This window comes from Seriola lalandi, unplaced genomic scaffold (assembly GCF_002814215.2).
Source record: "Seriola lalandi dorsalis isolate HSWRI2012SDOR001 ecotype SW California unplaced genomic scaffold, Sedor1 jcf7180002054544, whole genome shotgun sequence".
NCBI classification, from domain to species: domain Eukaryota; kingdom Metazoa; phylum Chordata; class Actinopteri; order Carangiformes; family Carangidae; genus Seriola; species Seriola lalandi.
The window spans coordinates 6,277,183-6,290,400 of NW_019525097.1; the positions used below are offsets into that span (position 1 = coordinate 6,277,183).

The window sequence follows — 13,218 nt, forward strand, 5'->3', positions numbered from 1 at the left end:
GTAGCTGGATTTAGCTGCTAAATGCTCCACTATGTCAACCAGTTAGTCACTGACTGCAAATTGAACCATATCCAATACAGCGGGCACAAAAACAACAGTGTGCAGGCTTGTGAAAGCATCTTAAATGACCATCTTAAAGGTCCAGTGGTGTATAACATGAGATTTCAATGTATTTTTTAATTATAAAGTAGGTCTAGGTTCTATATTAATACTGTGAAAGTATCAAAGCGATCGGTAAATGGAGAAATGCACTTTGTGATGTCACAACGAAGCAGTCAGTTTTCAGCCATGCCCCAAGCCTAGCCTATCTGGACCCACCATCAAGCTGTGCATGATGTGGTTTCTCTGAGCGTTTCCATGAAATCTGCTATACAATATAATAATAAGAGAGGCTCAGACCCTCTCTTCTAATTGGCTCACCAACCTGTTCTTGCTAAAACACCACAGAAAAGCCTGAGAGAGGAGATGTAAAATTGCACTGAGATGGTTTTCGGTACATAACACCACAAATATATCTTCTTATGGATATCAAAACCTCACATTAAACACAGGAAAAGTGTAAAATATGGGACCTTGTTGCAGAAATTTGATAAAAATGCATATTCACCTTCATATCACAAAAAATAGGGCCAACACTCTCTCACGAAGAGCTGTGAATATGTTGACTGAGTGTAGGATGGATGGACGGTTGGATGGATGATTCAAGTCTTATTAGGAGCTTTTTAGAACAGTGTTTATTTAACAGGTTTTGGCTCTGCTGTCTGTGAAACTGACCCCCCACGCCAGCATCAGTAAAATAAGGCTTCCTTCCCCTGATTCACAACCCAGCAAACTCACCAAAGCCTCCATTTTTTTTCTTTTTTTTTTTTTTACAAAGAGCAACAATAGGCCTGTAAAGCTGTCAGGGCAGAACTAAAATTTACGTGTGACACTTTAAACAGTCGTGTAAACGTTTCTCCCAGGGTGGGTTAGGAGAGGTTTTTTTTTTTTTTTTTTTTAAAGTGGGTGGGGAAAAGAACCCAGGGGTGCATATTTCATTGTGATACAGTGTCCAACTGACTGTGGACCAGCTGGTGGAGGAGTTTTCTGTTTCTTTTGTGAAATGGGCCAATGAGATCAAACCAACTGGATCATGTTGCTGGCGCCCATGCTGTTAATCTATCACTAATATTGATTTCCAGTTGATCGTCAGGCCTCCTAATGATCTTAACCTTCAGGGCCAAGCTCATTGATTCATGTTCATGGCTTGATCCATAACTGGTAATGTGATCCATGCAACAACAGTGATGCACAATTACCTCCCATTTTATGCTCTAATGGGAACTGGTGATGGCTGAAACTGGTCAATCCAATGAATAAATAAACAAAAATCATTAATATAGCACTCTACAAAGAAATCTGTGAAAAGAAAAAAGAAAAAAAATCGAATTCCTGTTTATTGTCTGGATAATAGTTACCAGTTTCTTATCTGTACTTTCACTTCAGGGAAACGCTGAGAAAACGTAGACGCGCATATCACTTTCCATCTCTGAAAAAAGCTCCCACACAGACTGGATGCCTGTTTTCCGTCTGCATGAAATCTCTTAACGCATTCTTCACCTGGTCCACTGGTAGGTAACTGCATGTCTTCCCGTTAATATATCTGGTACTTCCTTAACGGCAACCCCCAACGCCACCAGCTAAGGCAAACCCATATTTACATGAGGCTCTGACGATGCAGCGGCTTTGCTTAATATTCTAACTGATGAAATATATCCATATAAATTAGCTTTTGCTGCCAAATGGGACGTGCATTACTGTGATAGATTCTGTTACTTTCATAATATGAAGGCGTATTTCCTGAGAGGAATGTGCTTTAATATCCGTCTTCAACTGTCTTCAAACACATTTGCTATTGTGACAAAGGAAGGATTAACCTGGGTGGAATGGATTGCACCAGAGATCCTGGCGGTAACATTCAGAAGCATTACTCAAGTGGAAAAAGTGATGTTTATATGCTCCATGAATCATCTGATGCGCAGGTTTAATTGTAGCTACAGGTAGACCTGCAGGCTTACTTAAGACACAGTTTGAGGGCAAGATCTAACAAGACAGACCCCGACTTGATTCACATAGGCACACTTCTGGCACTCTCAAAATCCAATATCAAAAGGCCAAAATTCTTCCTCGACAAGTTTACGCTTCCTGAAATAGACTTGATGGGAAAATGTCCCCCAAAAATAGACGTGGGAAAACAAACTTTTTCTTTCTGGGCATATTTGTCATATCGGTTTATATTCGAAATCACTTTATAATCATTGAAAAAAAAAGTGTTTTTTTGCTGGGGTTGTGTTCGCTGAGGAATTGCTAATAAGATCTCAAGCAAATTCCTCAGGGCTTTGTTGCAACTCGCTCCTGCTTTTCTCTACATGGCTCAGTCTCTTGCAAAATCTAGATGAGGTCATCTCTTCAAAATAAAGAGCTTCTTTTTACCTGAATCATCAGCTGAGGCTCATGCATAGTCAGATTCTGCACAGTAAGAGCGTGATTCAAAACAGATATCACCGTCTAACTTTAGAAGAGAGCTACTGAGCAAGACAGTAAATCAAAAAGAGAATCGACTACAACATCCAGGCATCCCACCCGATGTTATAAAAATTATAAGTGAAATTTGTGGCAAGGCCAATCCCAGAAAACTATATACTAAGTTACTTTTGGAAATATTTTAATAACTGAGAGGATAAACACTGTAGACAGAGTTACATGCATCATGCAAATGGTGAGAGCTCAAAAGAAAAAAAAAAAAGACTATGTAAAAAAAATATGTGTAAAAGCCGGACTGACGCTAATGATAAGTTGCTCTCTGCGTCTGTTTTAGTTTGGGGGTGAGGTGAAGGTGAAAGCAGTGAGGAAGGGGTGGGGGGGTATCGGCTCCCAACTACTTGGGGTTGGAGGGTTTCGCTGGAGCTGAAATGTAATTACGTGGATCGTGGACAAACACGGCCTCTTGTTGGAGTTGGTTTGTTTGAGGGGAAGATGCCACTGTGGAATCTGACTCGACATGATTAAAGAAGAGGACACTTAATGCTTTATGCAGGCCGAGTGTGCGCTGTGCAGAGCGCTCTGAGCTCCCATAGGAGACTGTGAGCTGGGTCACAGGCTGATGTTGTCTTTTACAGGTTCACGTGCGGAATCGGATCACGTATGAAGGTGCTGGATTTATAGTTATGAAAATGAAAATGTTTGACCCTTGCTTGTTCTAAATAGACCTGGATTATTCAAGCACTTGAAAATACATGTGGAAATACCAGAATTATGGAAAAGCTTTTACCCAGTAATTGAAAAAAAAACAAAACGTGTTGCATATAGTTTCTGACTACATGAAAACACAAGATTCTTCTTTAACATATAGTATATTATCACAGCATCATAAATTTTGAATCATATATATAATGGCAGTGGCAGGTTTTATTTGCAAAGCTTGGGACAGAAGACAAAGTTCTTCATTTGTTATGTAATATAAGAAGTCAAGTTCATGTCTGAGAAACTAAATTTGAAAATTTAAAATAGTTCTGCTGCTGCATTAAGTCTAGTTACTCTGGAGAAGAGTACTTCCTAAATGGATGGAACAGCTTCTAAACACTTAACTAGATGACACTCAGTAGAGCGCATCCACAAGGGCCAAACATTCCCACCGAATTCTACAAAGTCCAAGATCTCAGCACCATGAAGATGTCTGATCTCTGTCGAGATCCATACATCATTTCCTGAGAAAATGACTAAAATCTTAAGGAAAGTGATAAATAAATTCCTGGATCTGCCCCTTTAACCGGATCCACAGCAAAATTGAATAGTTTCTCCCCCAGCTCTGGACCCATCCCTCCACCCACTTTGGCGCAAATCAGTTCAGCACTCTTCAGCATAATCCAGCTGACAAATAAACAAACAGACAGACACGGGTGAAAACATGACCTCCTTGGCAGAGGTATAAATTCACTTACACACTGTAAACACACTTACATGTGGTGCTGCTGCAGGATTAATAGTTTTGTTTTTTCTCCACTCGGGTCACCAAAGCAAAAAAAGCTGCCCAGATGAATCACAGCACAATACAGAGCTTCAATACAACTGTATTTGCTATTTAATAGAGTATGCATCTGTTTTCATACCACAAACAGAGAAGCCTGGAAGACAGTGTGAGGCAAGATAGATAGATAGATAGATAGATAGATAGATAGATAGATAGATAGATAGATACTTCATTTATCGCGTAGGGGAAATTGATGATGTGCTCTCACTGAGGTGACGTGATGACTGTACACACCTGCTGTTGCTTATTCAGGTCAGCTATGACCAAACTATAGCATCAGTAAGAACCTACACACACACACACACACACACACACACACACACACACACACACACACACACACACACACACACACAGCTGCAATATGCAATTCAATTACTGATGTGATGTGCACGCTCTCCGACCTGAACACAGTCAGTCCCGATGTTACCGCAGCAGATTTTACTCACAAAATGCTTGTCTTTGCACTATCCACTGGGGTGACTTATGAATCTTTTATCAAAACTGGCCTAATTGCTTAACCATCCATGTCCCGGTCCAGTGGTGAATGGTGGGAGGGAGAGCGGGCATGCCATAACTGTCATAAAAACAACAGGCAAAGACGCCAGCGTTCTTCTTCCTCTGACAAGTCTGCTTTTTCTTTTTTTCTTTTTTAAATCTGTATGTCTCTGTCTATTTTCATGGACTTTATTCATCCACAGGTTGTCACATTGAGGGCAGGGGGTCTTAATGTCTTCATGAGGGACAGTTTCATTAGCTACATATAGAGAGCAATAATAATACAGATCTAATTAGCTGTAGACAACTAGGGAGTGTGTGTTTTTCATGCGTGTGTGTGTGGGTGTAGGAAGATGGAAGAGTCTGACTTGATATGAATGCAAATCAACAATAACCAGATACAATGATCACACACCAACATCTGGGCAATTTCAGCGCAAATCAGTGAGTGAACGTGAATCGCATCCATCAGTGTCTTTCTCTCTCTATGCCAAGACACTCTCCAACAGCATAAAGACAACCCCCCCCCCCCCACACACACACACACACACACACACACAATCCATCTGCTTATTTTCTCCAGTGTTAACTCTAGAAAACAAGAAGCAGTACACAGTTTCCTGTCCTCACCCAATCTGCACTGGACAAAAAAAAACAACAACTTTCCCTTCTGTTCTCACTCCCACTCTCTGCCCTGTTTCACAGCAGAGGAAGCTGCTGCTGCTGCTGCTGCTGCTGCTGGAGGGTCAGAGCTGAACAGTACATTTAAAAAAAAAAAAAAAAAAAGCAAAAGAGCGGACGGACAAGAGCCTGTGGGGAGTTTCTGACTCCCAAACCATCTCCGCAGTTCCTGGGAGCTGGCTTGAAAGTCCCAGGAAACTCCCTGTTATTCCTACTCTGTGGACAAAAACAGCTGCACATTCTCACTTTTCGCTGGTCATAGTTGTTTGAACTCAACCCCCACCAAGACTTCAAAAAAAAAATCCCAATATTTCTACACTAAAAGAATGTTTGAGGTATTAAGTAGTTTTGTTACTCAGTCTTGTGTTCCTGAATTTACTCACTTTATAAACGAAATCGTCATAGGTGAATGGATTTTGTCAAGTGTTGAAATAAGCCAACAAAGAAATGAAATGAGTCTATTATCATTTTTCCTGCAGGTGCATCTTAAATATAATAATAGCTGCTTTTATCATCTGCCATTGTTTGGCTGGAAATAACTGGACACTGTCATCTTCCCTGCTCACAGCTGGCGTTCAACTGGAATCCATTTTGTAAACGTTTTCCCTGAATAAGTCAATATCAGGGGGAGGAGGACAGTGTGTGTGTGTGTGTGTGTGTGTGTGTGTGTGTGTGTGTGTGTGTGGGTGTGTGCGCGCGCCTGTGCGCATAATTACAGATGCGCCATTCCTCCTAAGCTGTCATTAGAAAAGGGAATGGGAATGACTCCAGGCTACAACCACCGCTTGCGGTTACGTAACACGCTCCTCTCATGATCCTGTCTTATTCCGGAGACAGCTGAAAACTGCTCGGTCCTCCGCTGCCTATTGTCTGAGGAAATGCTGCTCCTTATAGCCGAAGAGGAGTTTGTTATTTTTTTTTCCAAGTGGCATTTTTTTTTCCCCCCCCCCCCCCCCTTTCATTTCGGATGGGGAAGAAAAATAAAATCCCACTGTTTTTTTTTTGTTTGTTTTGTTTTTGTCTTTGTCTGTCTGGGTCGTTCGCTCGCTCGCTCAGTGGTTGTTGTTGGTGCGCTTGTGTCTGCTGCTGTTCCTCGTGTGTCCGTGTGAGGGCGCAGTGAACCTGCCATCCTGGGATGCTGCTTCTACTGGCCCTCAGACAAAAGAGAAAATGATATTCAGAGCTCTACAGGGGAGCGGGAGCAGGGCAGGAGGGTTTCATGTGTATAGGAGCATATCTCCACACTCACATAAGAAAGTGCATTGATCAGTGATGATCAATTCACAAATTCCATTTATACATGTATACAACTGTATTATGATATTTTTTTTATTATTTTACCAAAAAAACATTATGACTTCATAATATTTGAACTCATTAAGCGTCAGAGACTGTGATTTCAAGCATCATCATTTTTGTTTATTATTATCTTGATAAGCAAATGTATATTTGAGTGTCATGTTTGTCTGTAGATCTGTTGATGGTTTAAAAACACTAGCCAGCAGCAGCATCCAGCCTGCTGCAGTGCCCTTGAGCAACCTGAGCAAGACATCAAATCACTAACAGCTCCTGGGCTCCTTCGACTGGTTCATAGCTGATCCCGGGTTTGACATCCCAGTGGAGAGATGGAAGGAGGGGGAGAGAAAAGACAGTTGGCCTGAGGCTATCAATAATACATATTCCTCCTTTCCTACTTTCTTTTCCTTTCGTTGTTTCCCTCTTTCTCCCTTTCCTTCACGTTTTTTTTTTAATTTTTTTTAACCACCATTTTTTTCTTCTTCTTCTTCTCCTTGCTTTCGTTCTTTCTTGGAGTGTTTAGGCTATTTTCTCGATTCACCTTGAAAGAGAGCTCGCAGCCAGCCTGTCTCCCGCGCCGCATCAAACCCCATAGCCCGTCTGTACCACTCCTCCCTCCCTCGGTCTGTAGGGAGGAGTCTGTTTTCCTCCCTCAGAGCTGAGTGTATAACACTCTGCAGCCAGCCACAATGTGTGTCAGAGGACTGTCTGTGCTCCCAAAGTAGATGACTGCTCCAAATCTGGTGTCTGTATTACTGACTGCAAGAGACGAGAAAAATTGGTTCGCACATCATATCATCCCAAGTCAGGACGAGGTGAGCATCTTCTCATTCCTGCGGTTAAATATGGAAACGTGTTATTACTTTCCTTACATTTTTCCACGCAAAACGTTGTCTCCAGCAGATTTGATTGTTGTTATTCCATTTATTATTTTTCTGTGAACATGCTTTTTTTCTGCGTCCTAATCACATTTCCTGGCGTGTTTGGCGTGTGGTGAGCCGATGCGTCCTTTTAGCAGAGTTTGTGCGTCACGGTCACATTTACGCACATTCTCCTGTGAGATTTGTGCGGTTTTTTAAACCCCACAAGAGGAGTGAGTGTGGAATTTAGTGGAGCAGACTGTGTGTCTGTGTGTGGGCTTTGACTCACGCTCTTTCTGCAGCGCAGTTTTCAGGTGTGATAGAGAAGAGAGGGGAATGGGGAAGAGACGCTCTTCCACATTGGAGACTAAAGTATCTTTTGTTCCTTTACAGGTTTTTCGATTGTGGGATAGAATGCCGATCATAAGTAAAAACTCCGATTTGGAGTTTGACTCCTTACAACCGTGTTTCTATCCGGATGAGGACTTCTACTTCTGTGGTCCCGACTCTGCGCCACCGGGGGAGGACATCTGGAAGAAATTCGAGTTGTTGCCCACTCCTCCCCTCTCCCCGAGCCGAGCTGCGCTACCGGGGGAGCCAGCGACTGCCTCCCCGGAAACAGACCCTCTGAGCTTCGGCTTAGGGGACCCTCTGGACTGGGCTTCCGAGCTGCTGCTCCTGCCAGAGGATGATATCTGGGGGGCGTCCGACGATGGGGACCTGTTCGGCTCCGCTTTGGATACTAACCCCAACAGCATCATTATCCAGGACTGTATGTGGAGTGGCTTCTCCGCCAGGGAAAAGCTGGAGCGGGTGGTCACGGAGAAACTCGGCAAGGCTATTTCCACGGCCACGGCGGGCGGCAGGAACGTGTGTGTCAAGACGCCGGAGGCGGTGAGCCGCAGCTCGGTTTCAGAGTGTGTGGACCCCACGGTAGTGTTCCCCTTCCCGGTCAACAAGAAGAACGGCAGCAGAGACTCATCCGGGAACGTTAACACATCCACAAACCACGGGAGCGCTTCCAGTGACTCCGGTAAGAATCTGAATCTGAAGCTGAAGCGCTAAAAGCCTTTGTTTCTGTTTTTATTTAAAGAAAATCTGATGAAAAGAAAACCTCCGACACTGAAATATCACACTATCATTATTATTATCATTGTTGTTATAAGCCCAGTCGCCTACCTAATTGGTGTGACTGGAGCTTGTTCATATGACTGGCCCAGAATCGGATTACCTCGTTACATTCCACACACACACAGACACACAGATACACACACACACAGACACACACAGACACACACACACACACACACACACACACACACAGTGTATAGTAGTGACACAGTGAACGAGGTTTATGTAATCAGAAGGCTCTTCATCCGGCAGATGGCAGTAAAATGGGGAATTGTGTGCCTTACTGAACTCAGTTGACATCTGAGCCAAACAAAAAGATACCACACACACACACACACACACACATACACACACTAACTGCACTAGTACCAGGTTGTAGGAGGAGGGGGGATGAAAAGGTGTTCAATAACGCGACGAGCTGATAAAGTGTCTGGTTCACGGCGCCGTGAAAGCTTTCATTACGCATGGATTAATGGACAATTTGCGCACAGTGGGTGAGAAACTGGCACTTACTTTAGACAGTCTGTACAAACTGCAGTGTGAGTTCAGCTCGGCACTAAAAATTAGCCCCCGGAAAGAGAACAGGAGTTGCACTATAATGGCACAAAGAAGGATAGCAGATTGGCAGAGTCCTGTTTCCCATCCTCCTAAGAGAAATGAAATAGGAAGTTGTTGTGTTTAGATTCGGAAATGAGCGCTGTGTGTATTTAATCGCTCTAAGACTTCATCTCTGCCTTTTATGACTGCCCACGAGTTCCCTAAACAAACACTCACGAGTCCTTATCAGCTTGTTTTCGCTGTGAAACAGTAGTACAAAGGCCCCCAGCTTGGCACAGAGGGCAGACTCAGCCGGCCTTGCCAAACACCTCCTCCACGGCGAAGAAAAGAGGACGGAGGAGGGCCCTGGCTGCTTCTTTTCGGGGGGTGACAGCTTTGAACAAGCGCTCCATCTCGACAGCTGTCTCCCTGGCGCCGCTCCAGCTCCGAGGCTTAAAAAAAAAAAAAAAAAGAAAAAAAAAAAAAGGGCGGTGATCCGATCGCCCGCCGCCCCACCACCCTGCGCACAGTACCGCTCCAATGCGCTTCCGCCGCTCGCAGCGTTAAGACGCGTCCTCCTGTGTTATCCACGCGTTCTTTACTTTGTCATCAAAGCGACACAGACTTTAAAGGCTACAATGTGGGTTTATCCTTCATGCATGGGAACAAGGGACACCCACCGCTTCAAAAATCAGGTGTACAGATACAAGGCAGTGGCAGGGAGATAGAAATAAGACTAATATCTTCAATTATTAATGTCAATATTTGTATTTATTATTTATTCACACACACAAAGATTGTGCTTTCTTCCTATTTGGATTCCTCCCAACCCCCAATAAATGAGCTGCTCCGTTCAGATAGGAGAAACACCAAACAAGCTAAATCCCAGCCTCACATGTGGCAAAAGCCAGCCACGCCCCCTCATCCACCCAGCTGTGCCAGGCTTTGTTTTGATGGCAGCACCAGCCTCTCTCTGTGTGTGTGTGTGTGTGTGTGTGTGTGTGTGTGTGTGTGTGTGTGTGTGTGTGTACAGTGTGTGTTGAGACAGCATCCTGGTGCTGCAGTGTCTGAAGTGGGTTACTGTAAGCTGTAAAATGCCACACTCTTCAGATGCTCCTGAGCTGATAATGAGAGCCATTATCACAAAAGGCATTTTAACTGGGCCTCACACACTCCCTCCTGCCTCATGACGGGCCACTTCCTCTCATCTTCAAAAGGCTAGTCGGTGTTAAGGCTCAGCCTGCTCAGCTCGATTCCAGCACAGGTATTAAGATGAGGAGCTCAGCTAGAAGAAGAAAAAAAGAAAAAAAAAAAAAAAGATTTTTAACTTCATCAGAGGTCAAAGTTAAGGTAAAGTTCCTAATGCTTCTGCTGCTATCGCACACCGTCAGCGTGACTGGAGCTGCGCTGATAGACTGAAGGCATCAGACTAAAAACCGTCTCGTCTCACCAGAGGAGATTAGGAGAAGTTTTGAGGGAGGGAGCGAGAGAATGAAAGGCAGAAATCCAGCCTGTCTGCTCAGCACTGAAACTGAACGTGTCAACGCCTGCAGAGTAGATTAGTTGAGGAGTGACTGACACTAAGCATTAAGAGGTTTCTGCTTATGCAAACGGTGTTGAGCAACGTGCTCATTCCCACACACACTCTCTCTTGATCTCACTCACATATATACACCCTCGCGAACATACCTGTCACCTGCCGGTACACATTGGGGACATAGCGGGAATGCTTGTGTGTCAGAGCGATTAAGTCACTCACATTCTGTTTTCTTTTCCCAGAAGAGGAAGACGACGATGAAGCAGAGGACGATGACGACGACGACGACGAGGAGGACGAGGATGAGGATGAGGAGGAAGAAGAGGAGGAGATTGATGTGGTTACGGTAGAGAAGAGGCGCTCCACAATCAACAAGGCGTCACCCATGGCGACAGGCACCGTCACCATCTCCGTGCACCCCAAGAGTCAAGACGGAAGAGGAGTGGTCTCGGGGTCCGGCGTGGTGAGCCGGTTCGTCAGCCGAGCCCCTCAAGAGCTGATCCTGAAGAGGAGCTCGGTCCACCAGCAGCAGCACAACTACGCAGCCCCCTCGCCGTACGCTTCAGACGATGATCCCGCGCCACCTCCAAAGAAGCAGAAAACATCAGACGGCCCACGACATCCCACCAGAACCATCTCCTCATCCTCCTCATCTTCCTCCACATCCTGCAGCTCAGTCACCAGCACATCAGGGGCGCGCAGCAAGCGCAGCGCCAGCGGAGACAGCAGCCCACGTGGCAGCTCCGACTCAGAGGACAGCGAGCGCCGGCGTAACCACAACATCCTGGAGCGACAGCGCCGCAACGACCTGCGCTCCAGCTTCCTGACGCTGCGCGACCACGTGCCGGAGCTGGCGCACAACGAGAAGGCGGCGAAGGTGCTGATCCTGAAGAAGGCCACCGAGTATGTGAGCTCGCTGGAAACTGAGGAGATGAGGCTCCAGCAGGAGAAGGACAGGCTCCAGGCTCGCAGGCAGCAGCTGATGCGCAGGCTGGAGCAGGCAAGGACTCGCTAACAGACAACCGCTACAACACAGAAACACTCACATATACCCTGGATGACCCCCTCCTGTCTCAACTCAGTCTGTCTGAATTAGATACACACACACACACACACACACACACACACACACACACACACACACACACACACACACACACACACATAGGCCTTTACACTTCAGCACAGACACATAGGCCTGAATATCTGTTGTACATGTGCACACACAAACACAATATCTCAGAGGACGTTCATCTTCGGATGCCGACACACACCTGGAGGAGGCGGGGTGGGTTGGGAGGGGGGGGGTTGCTGGAGGGATGCTCGGACTTTCACTGCCGCCACTTTTTTTGCACATTTGTTGACGTTAAGAATGTTTAGGGTTTACTTTTTCAATCCAGTCACATCGAGGAAAGATAAAAAAGAGAAAAAGATTGAGGAAGGAGAGAGGACACACTTTTTTTTGGTCTTCCCTTCCTCTGGTTTTTATATCATTTCTATTTGTATCTTGTTTTTTGTTTTTTTTGTTTTTTTGTACTCACTGTGACACCAGCCTGGAATCAGGTGATTCCCACAGGGACAGGTGTTAGAGGGCACTTTGCTTGGAGAGTTCACGTACAAGAAGCAGTGCACATTTACTTTGCCTTCACCACTGCAAAACTGAAGAGACTATGACGACTGAGGCCTTATGGGTCACATAAATCAATGCCACTACAGGTTCTCTTACTCTCACTCCTCTCACACTGGTGCTCAAACCAAGTCAGTGGATGTGTAACTGTGCACCTTGCTAGCCGACACTTTTGTATATAACAATAGTGTACAGACAAAATACACTCAGATCTGCCTTGTTTTGTAATACATTTTTGTCCTTGGTTTTTTTTTTATACATGTCAGGAAGCTGCCAATAACTAGACTGGAAGTTTATATACCTTTAAAAGTACTGTAAGGCCTCGATTTTTGAGCGTCATGAAACTTTGTAAAATAACAATATATTGTTTTTTTCTTCTTTTCCTTTGTATTATATCATATTACTAATTCTACACACCTTTATGCTTTTAGTGTGAACCTGATACATACTAAATTTGATACTTATATTTTCGTATGAAAATGAGTTCTCGGTAGATATCACTTTATCTCGTCATTTGTTTTTTTTCTTCTATCTCAAATAATTCTTTTGTACAGCAAATGTGTTCTATCCTCATGTACCTGGCCTTTTTCTTTCTTCCTCTTTTGTCTATATTTGTAACTATCGGGTGCATAGAACTGGGTAAACGGATATAAGATGTTTGTTTTTTTCATTTTTAAAATGTACATTTAGTGCTGCAACTCATAGCACTTTGAAATACCTCATTTTGAAAAATAAATAGACATCATAAAATCCTCACCTTTGTCTTTGTGGATCTTTTGTTGTCACTGAAAAACTGCATCAACATTACCTTTAACCCTTTCCTCTCTGCCTCTCTCCCCGGTTATTTTCCTCTACATTTCCATATTTGTTTTGCTGCTTTCAAAGACTCATCCTGACAAAGAAATAAAGAGAGTGTCTTCTGAATCCTCTCTGTCTCAGCACCCTGCGGCTACCTCCCCCTCTATAGCCTCTCACACCCACC

General features: G+C 44.3%; 1 protein-coding gene across 2 annotated transcripts; it reads left to right on the plus strand.

The window, feature by feature from the left end:
* Positions 1–6,967: 6,967 nt before the first annotated feature.
* On the plus strand, positions 6,968–12,992 carry mycn (MYCN proto-oncogene, bHLH transcription factor). Of its 2 annotated transcripts, none has more exons than XM_087176304.1 (3): positions 6,968–7,359; positions 7,798–8,437; positions 10,855–12,992. In XM_087176304.1, exons 1-3 carry the CDS (start codon positions 7,270–7,272, stop codon positions 11,622–11,624), a joined length of 1,500 nt encoding a protein of 499 aa, XP_087032430.1. In that variant the 5' UTR covers positions 6,968–7,269; the 3' UTR covers positions 11,625–12,992. The 2 variants fall into 2 exon arrangements, with proteins under 2 accessions (XP_087032430.1, XP_023270919.1); XM_023415151.2 differs by having other exon boundaries at positions 7,011–7,359; positions 10,852–12,992.
* The last annotated feature ends 226 nt before the right edge of the window (positions 12,993–13,218 follow it).

Bases quoted from the DNA above. Each gene is read 5' to 3' on its own strand.
- mycn (XM_023415151.2), top strand. From the start codon at position 7,270: ATGACTGCTCCAAATCTGGTGTCTGTATTACTGACTGCAAGAGACGAG. The intron at 7,360-7,797 runs GTGAGCATCTTC...GTTCCTTTACAG, and splicing joins TCATCCCAAGTCAGGACGAG to GTTTTTCGATTGTGGGATAG. The intron at 8,438-10,851 runs GTAAGAATCTGA...TTCTTTTCCCAG, and splicing joins GAGCGCTTCCAGTGACTCCG to AAGAGGAAGACGACGATGAA.